Here is a 27,814-nt window from a genome sequence, read left to right on the forward strand (position 1 = left end):
AGGAATAAACCTACCTAAGGAGACAAAAGACCTGTATGCAGAAAATTATAAGACACTGATGAAAGAAATTAAAGATGATACAAATAGATGGAGAGATGTACCATGTTCTTGGATTGGAAGAATCAACATTGTGAAAATGACTCTACTACCCAAAGCAATCTACAGATTCAATGCAATCCCTATCAAACTACCACTGGCATTTTTCACAGAACTAGAACAAAAAATTTCAAAATTTGTTTGGAAAAACAAAAGACCCCGAATAGCCAAAGCAATCTTGAGAACGAAAAATGGAGCTGGAGGAATCAGGCTCCCTGACTTCAGACTATACTACAAAGCTACAGTAATCAAGACAGTATGGTACTGGCACAAAAACAGAAAGATAGATCAATGGAACAGGATAGAAAGCCCAGAGTTAAACGCACGGACATATGGTCACCTTATCTTTGATAAAGGAGGCAGGAATGTACAGTGGAGAAAGGACAGTCTCTTCAATAAGTGGTGCTGGGAAAACTGGACAGGGACATGTAAAAGTATGAGATTAGATCACTCCCTAACACCATACACAAAAATAAGCTCAAAATGGATTAAAGACCTAAATGTAAGGCCAGACACTATCAAACTCTTAGAGGAAAACATAGGCAGAACACTCTATGACATAAATCACAGCAAGATCCTTTTTGACCCACCTCCTAGAGAAATGGAAATAAAGACAAAAATAAACACATGGGACCTAATGAAACTTAAAAGCTTTTGCACAGCAAAGGAAACCATAAACAAGACGAAAAGACAACCCTCAGAATGGGAGAAAATATTTGCAAATGAAGCAACTGACAAAGGATTAATCTCCAAAATTTATAAGCAGCTCAGGCAGCTCAATACCAAAAAAACAAACAACCCAATCCAAAAATGGGCAGAAGACCTAAATAGACATTTCTCCACAGAAGATATACAGACTGCCAACAAACACATGAAAGGATGCTCAACATCTTTACTCATTAGAGAAATGCAAATCAAAACTACCATGAGATATCATCTCACACCAGTCAGAATGGCCATCATCAAAAAATCTAGAAACAATAAATGCTGGAGAGGGTGTGGAAAAAAGGGAACACTTTTGCACTGCTGGTGGGAATGTGAATTGGTACAGCCACTATGGAGAACGGTATGGAGGTTCCTTAAAAAACTACAAATAGAACTACCATATGACCCAGCAATCCCACTACTGGGCATATACCCTGAGAAAACCATAATTCAAAAAGAGACATGTACCAAAATGTTCATAGCAGCCCTATTTACAATAGCCCGGAGATGGAAACAACCTAAGTGTCCATCATCGGATGAATGGATAAAGAAGATGTGGCACATATATACAATGGAATATTACTCAGCCATAAAAAGAAGTGAAATTGAGCTATTTGTAATGAGGTGGATAGACCTAGAGTCTGTCATACAGAGTGAAGTAAGTCAGAAGGAGAAAGACAAATACTGTATGCTAACACATATATATGGAATTTAAGAAAAAAAAAATGTCATGAAGAACATAGGGGTAAGACAGGAATAAAGACACAGACCTACTAGAGAATGGACTTGAGGATATGGGGAGGGGGAAGGGTAAGCTGTGACAAACTGAAAGAGCGGCATGGACATATATACACTACCAAACGTAAGGTAGATAGCTAGTGGGAAGCAGCCGCATAGCACAGGGAGATCAGCTTGGTGCTTTGTGACCGCCTGGAGGGGTGGGATAGGGAGGATGGGAGGGAGGCGCAAAAGGGAGGGGATATGGAAACACATGTATATGTATAACTGATTAAATTTGTTATAAAGCAAAAAATAAAATAAAATAAAAAATATTATGCTCCTGGGCTTCCCTGGTGGCACAGTGGTTGAGAGTCCGCCTGCCGATTCAGGGGACACGGGTTCGTGCCCTGGTCCAGGAAGATCCCACATGCCGCGGAGCAGCTGGGCCCATGAGCCATGGCCGCTGAGCCTGCGCATCCGGAGCCTGTGCTCCACAACGGGAGAGGCCACAGCAGTGAGAGGCCCGCGTACCACAAAAAAAAAAAAAAAAAAAAAAAAAAAATTATGCTCCTGAGTGAAGTTCAGCAACTCTTGGATTCAGAGCAGCAGCTTTTGAGGGATGAATTATCGTGTTTGAGATGCCTACTTGTTACTCAAATAGAAATGTGGTAGAGAGTGGGATATGTGGGTCTGGAATTTGGGGAGATCAGCTTGATGCTTTGCGATGACCTAGAGAGGTAGGATAGGGAGGGTGGGAGGCAGGCTCAAGAGGGAGGGGACATGGGGTTTTAGGTATGTATATGGCTGATTCACTTTGTTGTACAACAGAAACTAACACAGTATTGTGAAGCAATTATACTCCAATAAAGATCTATTAAAAAAAAAAAAAAAAAACACATGCACATGCATACACGTTTGTTTTCTCATGGCTTCAACATCTCTAGAAATCCAGTATTTCAAACTACAAAACACCAGCAAACTTATAAAAAAATCTATGGACAGATATAGAATACCAAAATCTAAATCAACTCAATCTTGTGTTTATAGCCACATGCCACAGAGAAAAATAAAACAATGGTCATGAGTAATAGAAATAGGTAGTGAAATCATAAAAGTACCAAGGGGTACATTGATTTTTCTTAAGCCAGAATAGGAATACCATGAAAACATAAGGTTTCTCCCATTTAAACAGTCTGCAGTAGGAAAGTAAAACTAATGTAAAAAAATAAACACCAACATATTTGGCAAGTATAATGACTCCTAAATTATGCATTCCCCTGGGACAACGCTTCTTTAACCAGACAAAGCTGGTGTTTGAGGAAAATTCTCGTGTCCAGATCTGTGTGACAGAGAGGAGTCAGCAGTTAATGCATATACAATACGGTCTTATCGGGCCAGTTCAGGGAAAGCAGAAACACCTAAACCCATGCCCTACCACATAGACATACAGGAGATGCCACCTAGATTTAAAGAACACTTAGCTTACACATCCTTTACTGGTTATCTAGAAAAAGGCAGTAGTGCCCTAGTTCCATTTCTTCCCCACCCCCTATGTGGGCTGAGTACTAAAAAACAAAGTGGTTTTGCCTAGAAACAAACTGTCTCTAGAAACAAACTGTCTCTAGAAACAAACTGTCTCTAGAGAGACTGAAAGAAAAGGAAAGGAAGCAAGTACAATGCAATGATGAGCTGAGAAACGAGTCTATACTCCAAAACACATTTAAATGTGTCAGAAATTAAACATGCTGAAAATGTCAAACAAATACATTATAAAGACCTAGCATTAGTGGTCACATTTCTAAAAATTACTAAACATATATACTCACATACTAAAATTATGAAGAGACAATTTAAAAAAAGAACCCACAATGTCCAAAAAGTTGAATTGTACATGCAAACCACTTTCTCTTTAAGTGGCCCATAAATTGGGAACAAGGTTAAGTTTAACTACCATCTGGACCCTTTTTTTCTCCTTTCTCTTTTTCTTTTTTTCTTTTCTTCTTTTTTTTTTTTTTTTTTTTTGGCCACACCACACAGCATCTTAGTTCCCCAACCAGGTATTGAACCCGGGGCCACAGCAGTGAAAGCGCCAAGTCCCAACCAATAACCACTGGACCACCAGGTAACTCCCTCCATCTAGACTCTTAATATAGATAATTTAGATTACTTTTAATAAATATTTCTCCTAAGATTAGTGCTCCCTCAACTAAACACTAAATAGGAGAATGATAAAGTGGCAACTGAGGAAGCAAATTCTCAATTTGCTTTAAAAATTTTATATAAGAGTTCAAAGTAGAAAAAACATTAATGAACAGTGCAAACAAGCTGAAGTCAAAGCTTTCCTCATGTACATTCCAAATTTAGAAAGTGTAAGTCAAACCTATAAAGGCTATATGTTTAAAATTAATATAAGGTATTCGAGAAACCATTTTGAAGTATAAATAATTAAATATATCAAATATCCATTTCTAAATACCCACAATATTAATTCCTATGATCATATTCTTGCTATTTATACAAACCAACACAAAATACACCTTTTTTTCCTTTCAGAGTTCCAACCTTTCATTTCCTGATGAAATTAAACACCAAAATCTTCCACAAGAATATAAATTTTCAGATTGTAAACTTAAGATTTATAATGAGAAAGGATAAAATGTAAACATTTATTTAAAAAACATTACTGATATTGCCATATATAGCTTTTTATCCTGTTTTTCACTAGCAAGCAATTATTGAGCTCCCTGTGTATAAGACACTACAAAAAGGTATCAGTGACAGCCACTTGCATCTAGAGGCTTATCTAGTTGGGAAAACAGCTAAACAAAACAAGGAGGATATACACAATGCCTAATGAGGGATTAAAGAGTTCTGAAGAAGGAAAAATGCTGGGAGGGACTTCCCTGGTGGCGCAGTGGTTAAGAATCCACCTGCCAATGCAAGGGACACAGGTTCGAGCCCCGGTCCGGGAAGATCCCACATGCCGCTGAGCAACTAAGCCCGTGCGCCACAACTACTGAGCCTGCGCTCGAAAGCCTGCAAGCCACAACTACTGAACCCTGCTCCCCACAACTAGAGAAAGCCCGCATGCAGCAACAAAGACCCAATGCAGCCAAAAACAAATAAATAAATAAATTTAAATCATGGCTCTTCATTCAATGTTTATTACAAACATTTTAATTTTGGGTCAAAATTTTTTGAATTCTCTCTGCCATTTCACATGTAATCCCACTATAATTAGAATAAAACCCAAACCATTTTACCAGCCCTCCAAGAGTCTATATGATGTAGCCCTAGCCTCCTTCTCCAACATTCTTTACTATATTTTCAGCCATGTATTCTAACTAGAAATCTCTCTCCCCAAGAACTTCACAGCATTCTGCACTTCAATTTACTTCTACCTCTACAGAAAGGCCTCTTCTAATCCCCATCCATAGTTATTTCTCCCCTACTCACTTCTGTATTACCTCTTCACCATAGTCAAATGCAGAGACAAGTAGTACCAAGTACGGTTATATAAGGCATAATATTAAATAACCCTTCCAATCTGGTCACAGCTGACTAGAACAGGAATGGGGGTCTAAACCCAAGAAGAGCACATTTATAGGCTGGCCAACAGCCGAGAAAGTAGCCTCAGGAGTCAGAGAATTCTACACAAAGCAGAGATGGAGACCAGGTAATTAAACAGTCAGTTCCTTGGCTTCTACTTCTTACAGTTTGTTTATTTATTTAGCATTGAAGTATAGATGATTTACAATATTGTGTTAGTTTCAGGTATGCAGCAAAGTGATTCAGTTACACTTTTTTTTCAGATTATTTTCCATTATAGGTTACTACAAGATATTGAATATTGTTCCCTATATTTTACAGTAAATCCTTGTTGCTTGTCTACTTTATGTATAGTAGTTTGTATCTGTTAATCCCATACTTCTAATTTATCCCTTCCCCCCCTTCTCCTTTGGTAATGATTAGTTGTTTTTTGTTTTTTTTTTTTTTCGGTATGCGGGCCTCTCACTGTTGTGGCCTCTCCCGTTGCAGAGCACAGGCTCCGGACGCGCAGGCTCAGCGGCCATGGCTCATAGGCCCAGCCACTCCGTGGCATGTGGGATCTTCCTGGACCGGGGCACGAACCCGTGTCCCCTGCATCGGCAGGCGGACTCTCAACCACTGCGCCACCAGGGAAGCCCCCTGGTAGATCAATTTTTAATTTTAAGTAACTTCCATACTGTTTTCCATAGTGGCTACACTAATTTACAGTTCCACCAACAGTGTAGGAGGGTTATTATGGGAAAGTAAAGGACACAGAAATCTCAACTGTTGCATGGCAAGGTATAAGTAAGACAGAGAGTGGCTGAGGGAATGAGCAGTCATTTAGGAAACCAGGGGGCTCTCGGTTATTTTGTTGCCTTCTTAGCAACAAGTGTCCTTGGCTCAGTCCCTGCTACAAATTTGCCTGACAACACCTACAAGAAATGAGACATACACACAAACACATTTTTCTAAATAAACAGATTTTATACATTTGCCAGAACTGAAATCATAAAGAATGAACTTAAATGTATGCAAATTAAACAAACAAACAAAAGAAATGTACCAGCATGCCAGGATGTTCCAAGATGGAACAGAAATGGTGACAAATAAATCTAACTGTATTTATTTATAATTTATGACACCACCTCACCCAAGGGGGTAAGGGGAAAAGCAGCTGTAAAATTTAGTAACTTTCCAAAACCACTTAACTTTGGAAAATGATGTTTTCATTAGAAATTGTAAGGCTAAAGACAAAAGGAACTGTACCTACATACACTTTAGTTGGTAAATGTGTTTCACATAGAGATATGGGTTAACAATTCTAAGCCTGCTTTATATATATATATACTGGGGTTGAGCAAATGCGTAAACGGATGGTGGATGGTGGGTAGGAGCCAGGTTTCTCACTATTGAAGAGGGAAGTTACAGATAAGCAAGGGGAAAAGAGTAAAAATGATGAATTAGAGTTGGAGAAATGAGTGTGAACTCACGCTTTGCTTAATAAAGAAAGAGATGGATAGATATAAAAATAGAGATATAGGTACATGAGTGAGTAAAAACAAATGTATTTCCTAGTTTTATCCAAAAACAGGACCTAGAAGCAATAACACCCAGTAGCAGTAAATATATCCCAGTGCCCAGATCTTAGCTCCTAAATACAATTACCATAAAAGAAAGCAAGAATCCTTGGAGAAAGGTCACATTCTATGACTAGGGCAGTGAAAATACAACATAAGCGAGGAGTATCTTGTAGAAAGAAAGGAAGTGCTCAAAAAGCAAAAGCATGGGGCATGTCAAGGGAATGCAGGAGCCAACTTGAATGTGCTCCCAATGACCAAAGGTGGAAATATGTGAGCAACCAAAAAACTAGTGTGGGACAGGATTACCCTCCAAAGTATGAAGTAAATATACATGTGTCCATACTAATACAAATGACTGAATAAATAAATGGGCAAGTGGAACAAATCTTCCTTAGAGAAGAGCCCAAAGTATTATATGTAGATACATACCCCTCCAAAAGTGTGAGCTAGACTTCAGTGACTCACATCCAAAGAACAAAACATGAAAAGGGGAAGGTAGTAAATTTACAGTGGAGATAATGATGAAAAATCTGCAAAAGAAATTAAGGGAACACTCCCATTTATCACTGCAACAAAAAGAATAAAATATCTAGGCATAAACCTACCAAAGGGACAAAAGACCTGTATGTAGAAAACTATAAGACACTGATGAAAGAAATTAAAGATAATACAAACAGATGGAGAGATATACCATGTTCTTGGAATGGAAGAATCAACATTGTGAAAATGACTATACTACCCAAAGCAATCTACAGATTCAATGCAATCCCTATCAAACTATCAATGGCATTCTTCACAGAACTAGGACAAAAAATTTCACAATTTTTATGGAAATACAAAAGACCCCGAATAGCCAAAGCAATCTAGAGAAAGAAAAACGGAGCTGGAGGAATCAGGCTACTGGACTTCAGACTGTACTACAAAGCTACAGTAACCAAGACAGTATGGTACTGGCACACAAAAAATATATAGATCAATGGAACAGGATAGAAAACCCAGAGATAAGCCCATGCACACATGGTCACCTTATTTTTGATATAGGAGGCAAGAATATACAATGGAGAAAAGACAGCCTCTTCAATAAGTGGTGCTGGGAACACTGGACAGCTACATGTAAAAGAATGAAATTAGAACACTCTCTAACACCATACATAAAAATAAACTCAAAATGGATTAAAGACCTCAATGTAAGGCCAGATACTATAAAACCCTTAGAGGAAAACATAGGCAGAACACTCTATGACATAAATCACAGCAAGATCCTTTTGGACCCACCTCCTAGAGAAATGGAAATAAAAACAAAAATAAACAAATGGGACCTAATGAAACTTAAAAGCTTTTGCACAGCAAAGGAAACCATAAACAAGACGAAAAGACAACCCTCAGAATGGGAGAAAATATTTGCAAATGAAACAACAGACAAAGGATTAATCTCCAAAATTTACAAGCAGCTCATACAGTTCAATATCAAAAAAACAAACAACCCAATCCAAAAATGAGTAGAAGACCTAAATAGACATTTCTCCAAAGAAAATACACAGATTGCCAACAAACACATGAAAGGATGCTCAACATCTTTACTCATTAGAGAAATGCAAATCAAAACTACAATGAGGTATCACCTCACACGAGTCAGAATGGCCATCATCAAAAGTCTACAAACAATAAAAGCTGGAGAGAGTGTGGAGAAAAGGGAACCTTCTTGCACTGTGGGTGGGAATGTAAATTGATACAGCCACTGTGGAGAACAGTATGGAGGTTCCTTAAAAAACTAAAAATAGAACTACCATACGACCCAGCAATCCCACTACTGGGCATATACCCTGAGAAAACCATAATTCAAAAAGAGTCAAGTACCACAATGTTCACTGCAGCTTTATTTACAATAGCCAGGACATGGAAGCAACCTAAGTGTCCATCGACAGATGAATGGATAAAGAAGATGTGGCACATATATACGGTGGAATATTACTAAGCCATAAAAAGAAACAAAACTCAGTTATTTGTAGTGAGGTGGATGGACCTAGAGTCTGTCATACGGAGTGAAGTAAGTCAGAAGGAGAAAAACAAATACTGTATGTTAACACATATATATGGAATCTGAAAAAAAAAAAAGGTTTTGAAGAACCTAGGTAGGGGCAGGACAGGAATAAAGATGCAGACGTAGGGAATGGACTTGAGGACACAGGGAGGGGGAAGGGTAAACTGGGACAAAGTGAGAGAGTGGCATGAACATATATACACTACCAAATGTAAAATAGATAGCTAGTGGGAAGCAGCCGCATAGCACAGGGAGATCAGCTCGGTGCTTTGTGACCACTTAGGGGGGTTGGATAGGGAGGATGGGAGGGAGACGCAAGAGGGAGGAGATATGGGGATATATGTATACATACTGCTGATTCACTTTGTTATACGGCAGAAACTAACACAACATTGTAAAACAATTATACTCCAATAAAGGTGTTAAAAAAAAAATTTACAGTGGAGAAACATGGCAAATACTACCTTAACCAAATGATCACGGTTAACAACACCAAAGTTAATACCATGTACTCCCAATATGATGAGGAAGTCATTTCACCTCTGCATGACTCTTCCCCAAAACTCATAACCAGTCTAATCATGTGGGGAAAAAATATGACAAACCCAAATTGAGTAACATTCTACAAAATCCTGACAGTATTCCTCAAAACTGTCAAAGACAGACTAAGACCCTATCACAGACCAGAGAAGACCAAAGATATGATAATATCTTTGCAATCATGATATCTTTGCATCATGATACCAATGCCATGTGGTATCTTGGATTAGACAGAATAAAAAAAATTTTTTTTAAAAAGGATATTTGGGGGACTTCCCTGGTGGCACAGTGGTTGAGAGTCCGCCTGCCGATGCAGGGGACACGGGTTCGAGCCCTGGTCCAGGAAGATCCCACATGCCATGGAGCAACAAAGCCCGTGCACCACAACTACTGAGCCTGCGCTCTAGAGGCTGCGAGCCACAACTACTGAGTCCGCGTGCTGCAACTACTGAAGCTCGAGTGTCTAGAGTCCGTGCTCCACAACAAGAGAAGCCACCGCAATGAGAAGAAGCCCATGCACTGCAATGAGAAGCCCGCGCACCATAACAAAGAGCAGTCCCCACTCGTGACAACTAGAGAAAGCCTGTGCACAGCAACGAAGACCCAATGCAGCCAAAAATAAATAAATAATTTTTTTAAAAAATAAATAAATTTTAAAAATATACTTGTAAAGTAAGCACACTACAAAATATAATGAAATACATAATTTAAGGCTAACTTTGTCATCGTATATTTGGCAAATTGGTGTCAGACAAATACCATAATAACCTAGTCAGATTGGTCAATCACTCATAAAGCATTTAGTGAGCTCCTGCTCTGTGTCAGACACTTCTCTCGGTGCTAGAAATACAAAGATGATAGTGGTGATGTCACCTTCCACTCTGAACAGTAAAAACAAAACTGATAATGTGATGTCATCTTCTACTTTGAGCAACCCAGTTTTCTTCCTAAAGACTCAAAACAGTGTGGTAAAAATGAAGACACCTGGGTCCCACTTATCAGCAAATCTAATTCAAAAGGTTTACGATAGTCCCTCACCACGCTTTTGAGAAACAGAGGTGAGGGAGGAAGCTTATCAAAACCACTTATGACTTATAAATTACATCTCCCCATTTTCCTCGAGCCACTGTAATTAGTAGAAGGAGTATGTAATATGGCATAGGGTGTACTTGGCTGTGTGTGTGTGTGTGTGTGTGTGTGTGTGTGTGTGTGAAGAGAGACATTAAGACTGATAACCACTACAATAAAGAGTTCTTGGTGGGGGGCGGTGGGGGGGTTGTTAATTATAATTGCCAAGGAAGAAGTAAGAATTTGTACAAACCAGAGGTCCTCAAAGTAACATGTGCAGATTCCTGGGATCCCCAAGACCCTTTCAGAAGGTCCATCAGGTCAAAACCATTTTCAAAATACTGAAAACATTATTTGCTTCTTTCACTGTATTGGCACTCATTGCATTTCACTCATTAGCATTTATTGATGGCTCAAAAGTAACGGTAGTTAAAAACGCTGGTATCTTAGCAGTAGGAGCACACTATACTAGTAGTCATTACATTCTTTGCCACTACTCTCACCACACTCTATTTAAAAAAGAACAAAAAAAAACCCAGTTTCATTAAAAAATGTCTTTGATGTAGCTGTAGCTATAAATTTAACACATTTTATAAAATCTCAACCCTTGAGTACACACTTTTTAATATTCTGTGTGTTGAAATGGGAAGTATAATGGTTGTCTCAGGCACTTACACGACTGCATTGCAAGCTGAACTAGCCACTTGTCTATAGAACATCATTTTTCTTGAAAGAACGACTGACAGACAAATGATGGTTACTTAATCTTGGGTATTTAGCAAATATTTCTTTGAAAATCAACAGTGAGCCTAGGGACTTCCCTAGAGGTCCAGTGCTAAAGAATCTGCCTTCCATTGCAGGGGATGCAGGTTCTATCCCTGGTTGGGGAACTAAGATCCCACATGCCACGGAGCAACTAAGCCTGAGCGCCATAACTACTGAGGCCACATGCCACAAAACCACAGAGCCCAGGCACCCTGTAGCGCGCACGCCACAACTAGAGAAGCCCACGCGCAGCAACAAAGAACCCGTGCAGAGCAACAAAAAGATCCCATGTGCCTCAACGAAAATCTTGCGTGCTGCAAGTAAGACCCGATGCAGCCAAAAAAATAAAGAAAATAAACAAATATTTAAAAAAAGAAAATCAACTGTGAGCCTATAACATCAAGGAAAACAACTGTCAATATCTATTGCTAACTACAAAATTCAAGCTTTGAGAAAATTAGAATTTTGCAAACTCATTTCTACCAGTGCGGACTTAAAAGCTTCCTACGTCAAAAAGACTTTTCTGATGAGAATGTGAAATTAACAAATGTGATTCTTTGACAATGAATAATGAAATGTGTAAACATTCGGAAGATCTGCATAACCCAAGGAACAAATATTTTCCAGATGATTAATGCACGGGGTTAAGAAATCCTGCATGGATAAAAGACACATTCAAAGTGGAGGACAGACCAACTGATCTTAATGAAAACAGAGTATGAAAACTTCATTTCATTGCTATGATTTCAAATTCTACATTGCAATTAAATCTTTCCGAAACTGCCTTTAGGAGTACACCATCTTGATTTCACTGATAGCTTCACAGATATATTCAAAATGTGTAACTTACTGTATGTCAACTATATGTCAGTAAAAGTTTAAAAAGTAAGAAACTACCACTTGAGTTTTCGTATGGCATCAGAGAATAATATTCACAATTATCTGAAAGGTCTATTAAAATGCTCTGCCCTTTTCTCATTACATATCTGTATGAGACCAGAATTTCCTCATATGCTTCAAGTAAAATAACATATCACAAGACAGTGAATACAGCTACAGATATGAGAATCCAGCTGTTTTCTATTAAGCTAGACATTAAATATATTTGCAAAAATGTTAATAAATGCCAAACTCCTTACACCTAAAACTAGCACAACATTGTAAATCAACTATAATTCAATTAAAAAAAAAAAAAAAGCTGGACTTCCCTGGCGGTCCAGTGGTTAAGACTCCGCGCTTCCATTGCAGGGGGCACGGGTTCAATCCCTGGTCAGGGAACTAGGATCCCACATGCCGCACAATGCAGCCTAAATAAATAAATAATTTTTGTAAAGGCTAATCTCATATATTCCCTGTTTTGGAAAATAAAGTTATTTTCATTAAAAATGCTACTTGGGGGGGGAAGGGATAAATTGGGAGATTGGGGTTGACATATACACACTACTATATATAAAATAGATAACTAATAAGGACCTACTGTATAGCACAGGGAACTCTTCTCAATACTCTGTAATGACCTATCTGGGGAAAGAATCTAAAAAAAAGAGCAGATATATGTATATGTATAACTGATTCACTTTGCTGTACAGCAGAAGCTAACACAACACTGTAAATCAACTATACTCCAATAAAAAAAATTTTTAAATGCTGCTTATGTTATTAATATGGAATGGGTTTATTACTGTTATTTTAAATGAATTAAAAGTAAATACTTCTAATGTTTCTCAGTTTTAGTTTCTAATTTGATAGGTATTAATAGACATAATCCACATAAAAGTTCTTTGAGGTTATCAGTAATTTTGAAAAGTATAAAGGAATTCTGAGACTGAAAAGTTTGAAAACAACTGCTGGAGATTTGATGATACTTTATTTAGCTATTCACCTCTGGATAACCTTACTGAATGCATCATAACTATCTTCCTTTGAAGAACCAGAATAAACACTGAGAAAAAAAGGAGGTATGATAGGTAGAATAATAACTCTCTGTTGTAATATGAAAAGATCTTCAATTGTTAAATTTGTTAAGTACAAAAAGGCAAAGGATAAGACAAAATATGAGATATTGGCATTTATTACACTTCAGCTTCCATTTGCTGAAAAGAGGGAGAAAATGATGACGTGTCCATACGTGCTTATATATGCATAAAGAAACACCAGGCACTCGAGAAACCGATAAAGGCAAATACCTATAAGGGAAGGGGAATATGGAATACACAGAAGGGTACAGGAATGAGACTTCTCAATGAATATCTTTAATTTTTAACATACAAATGTATTCAAAATTTTTTAATTTATAATTTAATTGAAACAACATAATCCTAAACCAATATTAAGCCATAATTCAAATGTATTTTCAATTTTTATGTTGCTCTGACCTCAGAAAAACAAAAAATTTTACTCTTTTTTTCAGCTCCGAGGCAAAACAGTATCACTAGCAACTAAATACTCATGCCAGAAGAATAAGTATCTCATTTCTAAAACACAAAAGGGAAATGTTTTTTTAAACCTATAAATAAATCCATCATCTGAAAAAAAATAGTAATGAATAAAGTAATTATAAAGAAAATATTAGGAGTTTCCTGGTGGTCTAGTGGTTAGGATTTGGCGTTTTTACTGCCGTGGTCTGGTTTCAATCCTTGGTCGGGGAACTGAGATCCCACAAGCCACACAATGCGGCAAAAAAAAAAAGAAAAGATTCAGGTAAAACCATGAAATCAGCAGTTATTTTAATTCTTTTATACTTAAAAGATGTCATTGACAGAATTAAAAGCAAAATTAGATACTGCACAAGAAAAAAATCAGTGAACCTGAATATAAAGCAAAAGAAATTATCCAAAAGGAAGCACAGAGGAAAAAAAGGAAAAAAATAATTCTCAGTGAACTGTGGGACAATATTAAGATATCTAACATACTTTTTTTTATTTGGAGTCTAGAAAACAAAGGAAGTGAAAAAGAAATATCTGAGATGATAATGATGACTGCTTTTCCAAATTTGCTGCAAACTACAACCCACACATCTGAGAAACTTGACAAATTCCAAACAGGATTAAATTCAAAGAAAATTATTCAAAGGCACGTGATAATAGACTAGCAGGAAAATGTTAATAATTTTTTAAAATCTTAAAGCAACTAGAGGAAAAAAGACACCCTATATTCAGAGGAACAAATATTTAAAAATCACATAATTCTCAGAATCTGTGCAAGCCAAAATACAACAGAACATTTATAAAATGCTAAAAGAAGTAATGTCAACATACGCACTGAATTCAATACCTACCAAACTACCTTTCAAAAATGGAGTAAAAAAGCTACAGAAATCAAAACAGTATGGTAGTGGGAATTCCCTGGCAGTCCAGTGGTTAGGAACCTGTGCTTTCAAAAATAGGCAAAGGACCTGAAAACACACTTCTCCAAAGATGATATACAAATGGCCAATAAACACATGAAAAGGTGTTCAACATAATTAGTCATTAGAGAAATACAAATCAAAACCATAACAATACAAATTCACACTCATTAGGATGATTATCCAAAAAAAGGAAAATAACAAGTGTTGTCAAGGCTGCAAAAAAAATGGAACCCCCAAGCATTGCTGGTAGGAATGTAAAATGGTGCAACTACTGTGGCAATCAGTTTGGTGGTTTCTCAAAAAGTGAAACACAGAATTACTATATGACCCAGCAATTGTACTCTTAGATAGATATCCAAAAGAATGGAAAGCAAGACTCAAGCGGATACTTGTACACCAACATTCATAGCACTATTATTCACAAAAGTCAAAAGGTAGAAACAACCCAAATGTCTATCAACAGATAAATGAATAAACAAACTATGGTATATCATACAATGGATATTATTCAGCTTTAAAAAGGAATTCTGATACATGCTACAACATAAATGAACTCTGAAAACATGCTAAGTGAAATAAGCCAGACATAAAAGGACAAATATTGTATGAATCCACCTAAATGAGGTACCTAAGATAGGTGAAATCATAGATAAAGAAAGGATAAGAGTGGTTGCCAAAGCTGGAGGAAGGAGTCAGTAGGGAGTTAAGTGTTTAGTGGGTACAAAGTTTCAGTTGGAACAGATGAAAACATTCTAGAGATGGATGCTGGAGACGGTTGTATTGGATTGGCCAAAAAGTTCATTCTGTAACATCTTACGGAAAAAACCCAAATGAACTTTTTGGCCACCCCAATAAATAATACAAATGTACTCATGCCAGAGAACTGTATACTTAGAAACTGGTAAAACAGTAAATTTTGTTATACATATTCTACCACAATTTTTTTAAGTGTCTTTGTATAGCTGGGCCTTGCCAGATAGTTTATGCTACAATGTGATTTATGGTGAACTCCTCTTTTTGTTCTCCTGCTACCCTGGGCCACACTGTATCAGTGTGACCTCTGCAGGAGAGAGGGGGGCTGGAGACTGAGTAGCTAAGGTCAGTCACAAGCTTGCTCCATGCCTACATGACCAGCCCCCAATAAAAACCCTGGATACCAAGGCCTAGCTGAGCTCCCCTGGTTGGCAACACTGCACACTTGTTGTCATGCGTCACTAAGAGGACAACTGGACTCTCACACTTGGTCTCTCCTGCACTCCACTGTACTGTATGCACCTTTTCCTCACTTTAACCTGTATTCTTTCTCTGTAATAAACCCCGTCTGTAAGTATAACAGCTCTGATCCTTCTAACAAATCATCAGACCTGAAGGTGGTCTTGGTGACCCTGACACATATGGAAAAGAATATACCATATATATATTAACCATGAGAAAGTTGGATTGGCTTCATTAATACAAAACAAGGAACACTTTAGAGCAAAAAATATTACCAAATATAAAGAAGAACATACACTGTGATAGTCAATTCATCAACAAAATATAATCCCTAACAGGTATATCAAATAACAGAAAGTCAAAAAACGTGAAACAACAAATCAACAAAACTAAAAGAAAAAATAGACAAATCCAGAATTACAGTTGGAAATTTCAAAACTGCTCTCAGGAACTGACAGGAAAAAAAAGGAAAATCAATAGGAATGTAGAGATTTAAATAACCCAATTAACATTTAGAGAGCAATCTACCCCACAACGACAGAAAACATACATTATTTTCAAACAGACACAGAACACTCACCAAGACAGACCATGTAATAAGCCATAGAACAAGTCTCTTGTTAGTTGTCTGGGCCCAACAGAGAAAAACAGATGCAACATTTCCTAAACTTATTTGACCATAAACCCTTTCTGCAAAGGCATCTCCAGGGACTGTTTCTCAGAACACTTTGGGAAAACCTATCCCATTCATTCTCAACATCTCTCCCTAATTGTCCTCCTGGTTGTGACTAAGGAAATAAGGGAGTCAATAAATATACCTTTTCCTTGACTACCAATCCAGGATTAATCAATGTTATGCAGTGCACACAAAAGTCCTAAGGCAGGAATAAGCTTGACATATTTGGGGAACAGCAAGGGGGCCAGAATGGCTGGAACAACATAAGGTAAAGGACAAGTGGTAGAAGATGAAATCAGAAAGTTAAGCAGAGGTCAAAGCATATAAAACCTTCTAAGCCTTGGCCAGGATTTTTAAGTGTGATTTTAAGTATGATAGGATTTTGAGAAAAGAATATTATCTTATTTACATTTTTAAAAGAGCTCTCAGGCTGCTGTGTAAAGAACAGAATGGAAACTAGGCAACCAGTTAGGAAGCTCTGGCAGCAGCATAAGAGATGGCTAAGACCAGAGTGGCTTAGACCAGATTAAATGTGTTTGTCAAAGAAAAAAAGCCCAGAAAAATCTACATAAGTTGTGTTGAGATGCCTTAAAGCATTTTCCCTACTTGGCTCCCAGGACATCTCATTCTCTTCCTCATGAGAAGCTTAATCTATCTTCCTTACATGATATCCCTCACCTCTTCAACCTCTTCAAGTTGGAAATGTTCCAAGGCTCACTCACAAACCTCTTTTTTTCTGGCTACTCTGATTCCTATGGTGATTTCATCCAGACACTTGGCTTTAAATGTTATCTACATAATGATAATTCCCAATTTTAAAGCTCCACCCTAGGCCTCTCCCCTAAACTCCAGACTCATGTATCCACTTAACTATATAGTAAACATCTCAAACTTAACAAACCAAAATTGAGCTCCTAACCTTCCCCCTCCAAACCTGTTTCTGTTAAGTCTTCCCTTTCTCAGATAATAGCAACTCCATTATTGCAATCTCAGGGATAATCCTTAAGAAATATCCATGACTCCTCTCTTTCTCTCACACTCCACTCCAAGTATATCAGCAAATTCTTTCGACTCTACCTTCAAAATATACCCAGTAATGAACCACTTCTTACCCACTTTCCACAGCTATTACTCAATCCAAGCCATCATCTGTAACTTGGATTGCTACTTTCCTCTTAACTGTTGGTTCAGCCCTTGCCACTGCCTTCACCACTCCCCAACTGTAGTCTACTCTGAACATGGCAGTCAAGTGGTTCTAGTAAGTCTAAACTATAATAGATCATGTCACCAACTGCTCAAAACTTTCCAATGGCTATCTCACTCAAGTAAAGGACCTTACAATGGTCTTCCAGACCTAATGTCATCTGACCACAACACCTTTGTGCCTCTGCTCCAGCTATTTATTTTCCTCTTAATCTCATGTCAAACTACTCTGCCCCATGTCACTCCATTCCAGTTGCAATAACCTTCTTGCATTCCTCAAATACTCCAGGCCTTTAAACTTGCTGTACCCTCGACCTAAAACTATCTAGCCCCTAACCCCTAAAATTATCTAGAATGCAAGGCTTGTTTTTTCACCTACTTCAAGTCTTCACTCAAATGTCAGTTCAGTGACGTCTACCCTGTCCTTGCCATTTAAAATTTCTCCCACTCTTGGGGACTTCCCTGGTGGTCCAGTGGCTAAGACTCTGCACTCCCAATGCAGGGGGCCCGGGTTCAATCCCTGGTCAGGGAACTAGATCCCACATGCCACAACTAAGAGTTTGCATGCTGCAAATGAAGATCCCGTATGCTGCAACTGAAGATCTTGCATGCTGCAACGAGGGTCCCTCATGCCGCAACGAAGGTCCCACATGCCACAACTAAGACCTGGCGCAGCCAAATAAATAATTAAACAAATAAATATTTTTAAAAATAAAAATAAATAAAATTTCTCCCATTCTTTAACATTCCTTATGCACCAGCTCTGCTTTATTTGCTTTATAATTCTCCATAGCATTTTCCTCTATCTAACATACTATGTGTTCTACTTACTTACCGTATTTATAGTCTGTCTCCCCCAACTAGAATATAAACTCTAGAGATTTTTGTCTGTTTTCATCTCCTGCTATGCACCTAGTCCCTAGAGCAGTACCTTTCACACAGAACTGAGTTTGTCCAATACTGAATGATTGAAAGTTAAATTAAGCCTCTGCAGAAGTGTCAAGTTTTGTTAGGCCCAATTCAAATCCTAGGACTAGAGTAATTAAAATATACCAATTCCTTTGTCTATTTATACCATATGAATAATATTCAATATTCTTAAGTGCTTTTAGTTAAGCTTTTATTTTATAATATATTTAACCTGACAATTATAGAGGTGCTTACTGATTCCAAATAGTTCAACTTCTTACTTACTCTGGCATCACTATAAATAGAAAGAACACCAGGCTTCAGCTACAAGTCCTAGGTTCAAATTCTAGCTCTACCATTTACTAGTAGTATGACTCAGGCAATTTAGCCTCCTTCAAGTCTTAGTTTCTCATCAATAAAATAGAAAGGTGGGGATGGATTAAAGACCTGCCTGCCTTACCTATCCTGCACCTAATCATAAGATTATTGTCAAAATGTATGAGTCAAAAATTTTGAAAGTCAAAAATGTATGAGAAAATGCTTTATAAACTTTTTGACTTTTGAAAGTCAAAAATGTATGAGAAAATGCTTTATAAACCATAAATGATAATACATAAGTATCAGTTAAATGTCTATATTGTAGTTTGGGAAAAACCTGAATGGAACAGAAAAGTTCAGTGTTTGGGGCAGCATATCTCATCATATCTCCCTGCCCCTAACATTTAGCTCTAGTTTTGGAGTCAGACTGGCTCTTCCACTTACTTACTACACCTTAAGCAAGTTACTCAACCTCTCTGAGTCATTGTTTCCACATCCATAAATGGAGAAAATACCAACCTTGTAGCAGCCTTTTGAAGATGAGAGGTTATATAGACATAAATGTAATGTAACTACAAAATACACTTAACAAATGACATTTTTATTTGTTGTCTTGACCTTCTTTAAAATGGACAAAAACCCAAAAGTATGTAATATAAACTACACTATGGAGGTAGGGAAGATGATTTTTGACTTGGAAGTTGCATGTGAAAGGATAAGAAGGAAAGTGAGAAAGAGGTAATCAAGCAATAATCTCAACAGTTTACCTATTAAATTTGTTCTTTCCTTCTTGCCTTTCTCCAAGGTTAAATAACAGGATGAGACGCAAAGATCATCATACAGAAAACCATATTTAGTAACCTAAAAAAGTTCATTTCAAAACTAAATATTATATAGTATTTTCTCTTCAAAGGAGAATATTTTTATCAGTTTTTTAATTTCTCACACACCAAGATATATTTTGACACTCTAGAACTCAAGGTACATGCCAAAAAAAAAAGTTGTGGTTTTCCAATTATAGAACCCTGATATAATTTTATTAAATATATTTAGAAATATGACAGAAAGAATTAAAACAACTTAAAAAATAAAACTGCTATTAAGATATATACCATACAAACAGTTCAAGAATGCTTTATGAAATCATTAGACTTTGATATATTTTCTCACTTCTATGACACTAGTAATTATAAGGTATAACAACCACTTTCCGGGGGGGGGGGAACCTCCCACATTAAATATACACTTAAGATATAAAACATACCAATTTCAGAAAACATTAAAATGTGATATATTCCTCTGAGATGGTGAAAACGTTCTATTTCTTGAGCTAGGGGATAGTTACACAGAGTATATTTGTGGATATTCATCAAAGTGTACACCCATTTTGTACACCCATTTATACTTTTTCTATATGTACATTTATTTCAAAATAAATTTATGTAATGTACCACAACCATACAGATACAGCTATCAACCAGATGAATTACTGATCTTAATATGAAAGGTGAAAAAATAAAGCTTTTAAAAGAAAACATAGGAAAGTTAACTTCATGACACTGAGGTAGGTAGAGATTTCATAAATGGAAACAGAAGAACTTCATGACACTGAGGTAGGTAGAGATTTCATAAATGGAAACAGAAGAACACTAACCAGCTGATAAACTGGACTTCTTTAAAATTAAGAACTTCGACTCACCAAAATACCAAGATCCTGAAAAAGCTACAGAGTAGAAGATATCTGCAATACATATACCTAAAAAGACTATATCCAGAATATATAAAGAACTAAAAATCAATATGAAAAAAGTAAATTCTCTAGTATAAAAAGGGCTAAAGACTTAACAGACACTTCACAAAAGCAGAAGTCCAAATGACTAATAAACATGGGGCTCCTAATATGAAAAGGTGCTCAACTTCATTAGTCATCAGAAAATAAAATCAAAACTACAACGCAATACCACTACACACCCTTCAAGAAAAACTAAAAATAAAAAGACTGACAATACCAAGTGTTGGCAAACATGTGGAACAACTGGAATTCTCTCATATACTTCTGGTGGGAGTATAAGTTTGTAAAACCACTTGGCAAAACTTCAGCAAAATCTACTAAAAATGAACATACCATAGCCATAACCATGACCTAGTAATTCCACCTAAGGTACATACCCAACAAAAATGCATATATACATTCATCAGGAAAAAGAGTACAAAAATGTTCAAAGCAGCAAAACTGTAAATAACAAAAATGTCCATCAACAGTAGAATGGATAAACTGTGGTTTATTCACAGAATAGAACACAACAACAAGAATAAACAAACTACAGTATAACATGGATTAATCTCATATATGTAATGTTGAGCAAAAGAAGCTCAAACAAGTTATACTACATGATTCCACTTATACAGAGTTCAAAAACAGACAAAACTTTTCTATGGTCTTAGAATACAAGGAATACAGTGTGAGCTGGGAATTCCACTACTGATATTTATTGAGCTGGGTGCTAATTACAATGACACGCCCATTTTGTGAAACTTCATCTAGCTGTACACTTTTCTATATGTATGTCGTACTTCTTTAAAAATCTTACATTAAATAAGGTCCCCAACTAGTGAATCATGATTTCTAATCTTTTCCTACCACCAAGATTCTTCACCTATACTACGCTCAGAGATTTAACTAGCAATGGTCTTATATCACCCGCAATGTTCTTAGGAATTTAAATGTCAATATCTCTGTCCATATCTACTATATGCTAAGCCCTTTAATGTTCACTTGTTCAGATACTTATTAAATTTATGTACAAAACCTGTGCTTGCTGAGAACTTGGGGTACAAAAAAATTAGTAAGACATAGTTCCTGTCTTCTAGGAGTTCATAATCTTATAGAAGACCACATACACAGATAACAAGGTAAATATATAGAGATACACACAGGATATTATGGGAACACAAAGGAACATCAGAAACAGCCAGGGGGAGGTAAGGCATCAGGGTAGGCTTCTAGGAGGTGTTAACACCTGAGTCCTTAAAAGATGAGAAGGAGTTATCCTGGCAAAGTGCATTCCAACACAGGAAACAGCTTGAATAAAAACACAGTGATAAGAAACACCACAGTGTATTTAAAGAAACAATGAACAGCTGCTAGACAGTTGCTGAAGCGTAGTAAAAGGGAGAACTGGGATGGGGTTGGGGGAAGCGGCCAAAGAGATAGGAAGATGCCAAGTCATGAAGAGACTTAGACCTTATCCAACAGGAAAGATGGGTCAGTGAGATTTATGCAAAGAAATTATGTGGTCAGATAGATTATTCAGGGAGCATTGTAGAGGATGGACTTAAAGGGAATAAAGTTGGCAGAAAGAAGGACGGTTAGGAGGTAGTTGTAACTGTCCAGACAGAAGATGATAAGGGCTGAAATAATGAAATGAAAGATACAGCAAATCCGGAAAAAATACAGAGTACAGACACATTATGCTGCTGATCTAGAGACCACATTTTGAGAACCACAAATATACACTATGGGTTGACAATTTTTTTCTGTAAAGGCCCAAATAAATAGTAAATATTTTAGGCTTTACAGGCCACATACAGACTCTATTTCACTTCTTGGTTCTTGTTTGTTTTTTAAACCCTTCAAAAATTAAAAACCGGGCTTCCCTGGTGGCGCGGTGGTTAAGAATCCGCCTGCCAATGCAGAGGACACAAGTTCGAGCCCTGGTCTGGGAAGATCTCACGTGCCATAGAGCAACTAAGTCCATGTGCCACAACTACTGAAGCCTGCACGCCTGGAGCCCATGCTCCGCAACAAGAGAAGCCACAGCAATGAGAGGCCCGCTCGCTGCAACTAGGGAAAGCCCACTCGCAGCAGCGAAGACCCAACGCAGCCAAAAATAAATAAATTTTTTTAAAAAATTAAAAACCATTCTTTGTTAGTGGACTTTACCATACACACACACAGAAAAGGCCACAGGCTGGATTTGGACTGCAGACATAGTGAGTTTGCTGATCCCTGCTGTATACCCATAAAGAAGCAAGGATTAACCTTCTTATGAGATTAATTTTCCTAAAATGCTACTTGCATATCAGTCCCCTACTCAGAAACTTCTGCACTGGTCCTGATTACCTACTGCATAAGTTAAATCCCTATGATGCATAGCATTCACAGGCATCTACACTCTAGCTCCAACCAGGCTCGCGAACTACACCCCATGAGAACCTTCCATTCTTATTAAATTGGCCTACTTACATTTACCTGCCTCTGTATCTTTGTGGTGTTCCCCAATGTACTTTCTCCCTTTTCAAATCTACTCAAATACCCTTCCTTCAAAGCATAATTCAAATCCTTTGAAGTGATTACACCCTCGTCCAAACTCCTAAAAGCACTGCCTCAATTTATCTGATATTTATTTTCTGTCTTGAGTTACTACACTTCAGAGAGAGACTTTTAAACTTGAGTAATAATTAGGGTGAATTTATCCTCCAATATCTTCTTGGAGGGCAGGGAATACTGGATACTTTTATCAATGGATCTAGCATATAACAAGGGGTAAATAAAAACGAAGGTGTGTATGTAGATATATAACACATATATGTATACACACTTTTTTTTTCTGAACTAGCTATAACTGAAGCAAATGTTATTTCACCATTTTATCTGTAATTGAGCACTTTAATTCTATGGATACAATCTGAATGCTGTAGAATTACAGAATGACAATCCAAAAGCACATCTGTCTCTCTCCTACTACATGTTTTTAGGCCTAGTTTAAGGGAACAATAATAATACAAGTAAAATTTTTCCAATGGTCAAAGTTATCAATCTAGATACAATGGGGTCTAGAAGTCACTAGATCAAGTAAAATTTACTTACGTATATTTTTATTCATTTTTAAAATATGAAATCAGCTTTTGTAACTAAATTGCCTTTTTTTTCTTTTAAATTTGGCAGCGATGCATGGCTTGCGGGATCTCATTTCCCTGACCAGGGATTTGAACCCGCGCCCTCAGCAGTGAAAGCACAGAGTCCTAACCACTGGACTGCCAGAGAATTCCCCTAAATTGCTTTAAATTCACCCTAATTATTACTCAAGTTTAAAAGTCTCTCTCTCTCACACACACACACACACACACATGCACGCACGCGCGTGCCACACATGGTCTGAATTTTTTTTAACAATAAGGTTCTCCATGACAATTCACATTACCAAAATTGTATTACTGATTTCATTCAGAATTTAGGGAAATAAGAATATATTTTAAAATTTTAAGAAAGTTGTCCACTTTAGTTCACTACTGATAAATAGTTTTAATCACAGAATGTTTTCAGCTGGATTAAAGGATTCTTATATTTGAGATTACTGAAGAAGTCTTTTCAGGTCTGAAGTGTGAGAACTATGCCTAATTTTACTATGCAAAGAATGTTCAAGAATCTATAAAAATTCCTCCAGAATCATCTGGCCACATTTTCAGTGCAAAAGTTTAAAACACTTTTGAAAGGTATAGAAAACAAGATAAAGTAACCAAAAAGTGGCCATGAAAATGAAAACTGTGACTTTTTAAACTCTTCAAAACACATTGAAGAAAAAGTTTAGTGACTCACAACCCTGAAAAGACTATTATTCATTAATAAATTTAATAGTAATAATGCATTGATTGGAGGACAAAACCAGGAGCCAGGGACTCCCATTCCTGTTTTGCCACTGGTTTGTACAGAATCTTGGGCATATCCCCATAAGCTGAACAAGAAAGGCTTAACTGATATGCTAAGGTTGTGAGAACTGATGAAATGTTTATGAAGCACTTTGGAACCGTGAGGGAAGCCACTATAACCATCAAAAGTCATCTGCTTAATGAAAAACTGTAGCTACCTGTTAGGCTTGCATATCCTTTATGTCTCCTTAACACAGCAAATCTTCAGTGAGTCAGTAAAGTGCATGTATTTAATGAGCGAGCTTAGCAACCTCAGAGAAATGAATTTACTTCCAAATCTTTTTCTCACAAACCATGTCTCTATCCAACCCAACTATTTGCAAAGGGAAACATGATCCGACCCACACTAAAGATTTGGGTCTAGGTATTGATAAGCCAATACCAAATGACTGAAAATTCAGGAATCACAGTGGAATTTTGTCAACTTATCAGAAATGTGACTCCTGAAAATAATCCCAGAAAACAGTCGTTCTAACAAGAGCTTTATTAAAGCGAAAGTCCCTACACTCTCTTACCTAAAGAGCTCTGAAGTATTTTTGGACAGTGTCGATAGAAGACTAAACTCGCTCAAAACCGGACCCAACGCGTTAGGTAGTTCCAGCACCTGCTTGGTGTTAAGCGACTGGAGACTGGGAGGCTGCTCAGAAAAAAGTGCTGATGCCATCTCCAGCTGCCCCTTTCGTGAATGACAGTAACAATGAAAACACTGACAAAAGAGCTAGGAGGCCACCCCAAGCCTCTGCTTAGCAATACTTCTACCCTACCCCCAACAGACAGAGCAGCAAACCCCAGAAAGGGGCCTCCTCTCACAGACCTAACATGCCCAGACCCTGCCTCTGGTCTGGCAATGTCAAAAAGTACTACCTTTCACTCCTCTCAAGACGGCTGAGCACCTGAAAGGTGAGGGGGAAATGCGGCCTCTCGTTCTGAACTGCCAAGGGGAGCGGGAGAAGACTGCCGGGCAGGAGGCGGGCGAGCACAGCCCGTGTGCACCCCGGGAGACTAAGAAGTCCCCGGGTCGCGGGCGCCGCTCGGAGCGTCGTGGGGAGGAGAGGCGAAGAGAGGAGACGGGAGGGGAGGGGACGGGAGGGGAGGGGAAAGGAGGAAGGCGCTTCCCTCCCGCGGCCGGAGGGCGGAGGGTCGCTCGGCTCCGCACGGAAGAAGCAGGGCTCGGGCGCAGGGTGAGCCGTCCCCCCGGGGGGTGGCTGCGGCCGGCCGCCCGCTTCCCGGGAGCCGGAGGAGGCGACAAGTAGGCTCGGTCGGGGAGCACATTCTTTCCTCGAGCCTGGTCCTGAGGGAGGGCGCAGGCTGACGAGGCGGCAACTCTCCCTCTCGCCCAACTCCCGGCAGAGCGTGAGGGCGGCCGACCCCGGCCTGACCGGCGGGATGCCGCCCGGGTGGGAAGGCGGCGAGGCCAGCCTCCGGCCCGCTCCCTCCCCACGCGGTCCGCGGCCGGCGGCCGTCAGCGCCCTCGTCCCTCCCGCCGCCGCGCGGGGCCGGGCCGCCGACCTCGGCCGGCCGGGCGCGGGGCCAGGCAGCGGCGGCGGAAGGGCCGGCCGGCCTGGGGCCCTACCTGAGGCTGTGTACCAGCTCCCGGCGTGACTGGCTTCCCGGCAGACCACTCGGTTGGACATCTTGGTGCCTGTGCCGCCTATGGTGCACGAGGATGAATGAGGAGGCGGCGGCGGCGGCGGCAGGAGCGGCTCCGCGAGGGGACGAGACACCGCGGGCCCAGCCCAGGAGGAGGCGGCAGCGGGGAGGGGATCAGCCCGGCCCAGGAGGAGGAGGAAGAGGAGGAGGCGGCGGCCCGGGAGGAGGAGGAGATGGCAGCCGGGGCGGTGGCGGCGGCGGCGGCGGCAACAATCACCACAAACTCGGGCGGCCGCCGGAAGACGGGGCCCGCGGCGGCCTCACCGAAGCCCGGAAAGCCCTGGCCCCGGCCCCCGGAGTCGCCGCTGCTCCCCAGCCGGGGCTGGTTCCGCCGAGCCACCCCCACGGCCCCCTCCCCTCCCGGTCGGCCTCCCGGAGCCACCGCCGGTGACCCCACCCCCGTGACTCCGCGCCCGCCCCCTCCCCCCACCCCCCGCGGGACTCCCCGCACCCACCCCCACCCCCGGCGGGGCCCTCCTGCCCGCCCGGCTGCCGGCCCGCCGGCCCCGCCCCGCCCCGCTCCTCCTCCGGCCGCGCGGCGAGGTTAACGGCGGACACCGGACAGGCCACACGGCATCTGGGGTCGGGCGGCCCCGCTGGGAGACAGCGGCGGCTGCAGCTCCGCGCACACAAAAGCCCAGGGCCGGGGCCTGAACCGGGGAAGGCAGACCCGGAGAAGAGCCAACGCTTCCTTACTCGCCACTCTAACGGGTCCTGCCCACTGAGCATGCCCAGCAGCCTCTGCCAGGCCCGCCGAGGAATCTCGACGTGCGCGGTCCGCTCTCCGGGGTTTAGCGGCAGCAGAGGCTTGGAGGGGGAGGGCGCGGGGAGTAAGACGCAGCCGCAGGGCAAGCCCCCTCCCCCAACCAACTTCCTTAAACGCAGAGCACCCAGGGCAAGACGGTGCGGCTTTCCACGTGGAAAGTCCCCTGTCTTCCCCGCCACACACAGGAATCCTTAGTGGATGCTCACCCCCAAGGTTTCACTACTAGGCACACAAGTCTGTGGCCACGATGGGAAGTTCATTTGTAGAAGCAGGCATGTGGTAGTGTGCCCGTGGTCCTGCAAATGCTACTTTTTGCTTCACCGGGCCACTCTTACCGTCTAATCATGGCTCTGACACTGTAAACAGTTATCTTGTTTCAAGTTATATTTATGTAATTGCATGTCTTAACTCCGTAACTAGACTACAGTGTGATATAGCTAGCCTCAGTTTTCTCATCTATAAAATGGGTATAACAATACTCAAGGTGTGTCCCTAGGATTATGAGTTAATAAATGTAAAGAGCCTGATAGAGTAGTCATACAACAAACATTATTTCCAACCCTCCATTATCTTTTAAATCCCACGTGTCAGGAACAAAGAATTACGTTAAAATTATACAAGAATCACAGCAAAGTAGAATATCTTGGAGCTCCAAGGAAATGTTATGGAGTAGACCATTCCAAAACTGGGAAGAGAGTAAGAGAAAGTTGCATACCTTCAATGAAAGACTTGGAGTTAAAATCATAAAAATTGTTATATCTGAATTTCACACTAAACAGATCCCCGGTAGAGTCCAAAACAAACGACTGACTGCTTAATTTTCAAGTTTTACTAGTGTCATATAATAGTTTTTTCAGATACTATATAGTTTCTACCCCTCCTCTCACCTTTTCAATTTTAAGGCTCAAGGATCTTGCATGAGATCCCAGTCCTGGTCAATTACTGGAACACTTCTGACTTTCACACCTTTTTA

At 39.7% G+C, this 27,814-nt stretch overlaps 1 protein-coding gene across 3 annotated transcripts in view; it reads right to left on the reverse strand.

Annotated features, from left to right (window-relative positions):
* MEMO1 (mediator of cell motility 1) overlaps window positions 1-27,188 on the reverse strand; it is a 134,622-nt gene extending 107,434 nt beyond the window's left edge. Inside the window, exons 1-2 of one of the 3 annotated variants that reach the window (XM_082642812.1) lie at window positions 26,531-27,188; window positions 25,999-26,076 (exon numbers count right to left, since the gene is read on the reverse strand). In XM_082642812.1, the coding sequence (XP_082498938.1) occupies window positions 25,999-26,076; window positions 26,531-26,804 (352 nt within the window). In that variant the 5' untranslated portion in view covers window positions 26,805-27,188. Of the gene's footprint in view, window positions 1-25,998; window positions 26,335-26,530 lie in introns of those variants that run through there. The other 2 variants (XM_082642811.1, XM_082642810.1) reach the window with 2 other exon arrangements.
* Window positions 27,189-27,814: the final 626 nt, after the last annotated feature.

This window comes from Mesoplodon mirus, assembly GCF_964341445.2.
Source record: "Mesoplodon mirus genome assembly, chromosome: 14".
Lineage (NCBI taxonomy): Eukaryota > Metazoa > Chordata > Mammalia > Artiodactyla > Ziphiidae > Mesoplodon > Mesoplodon mirus.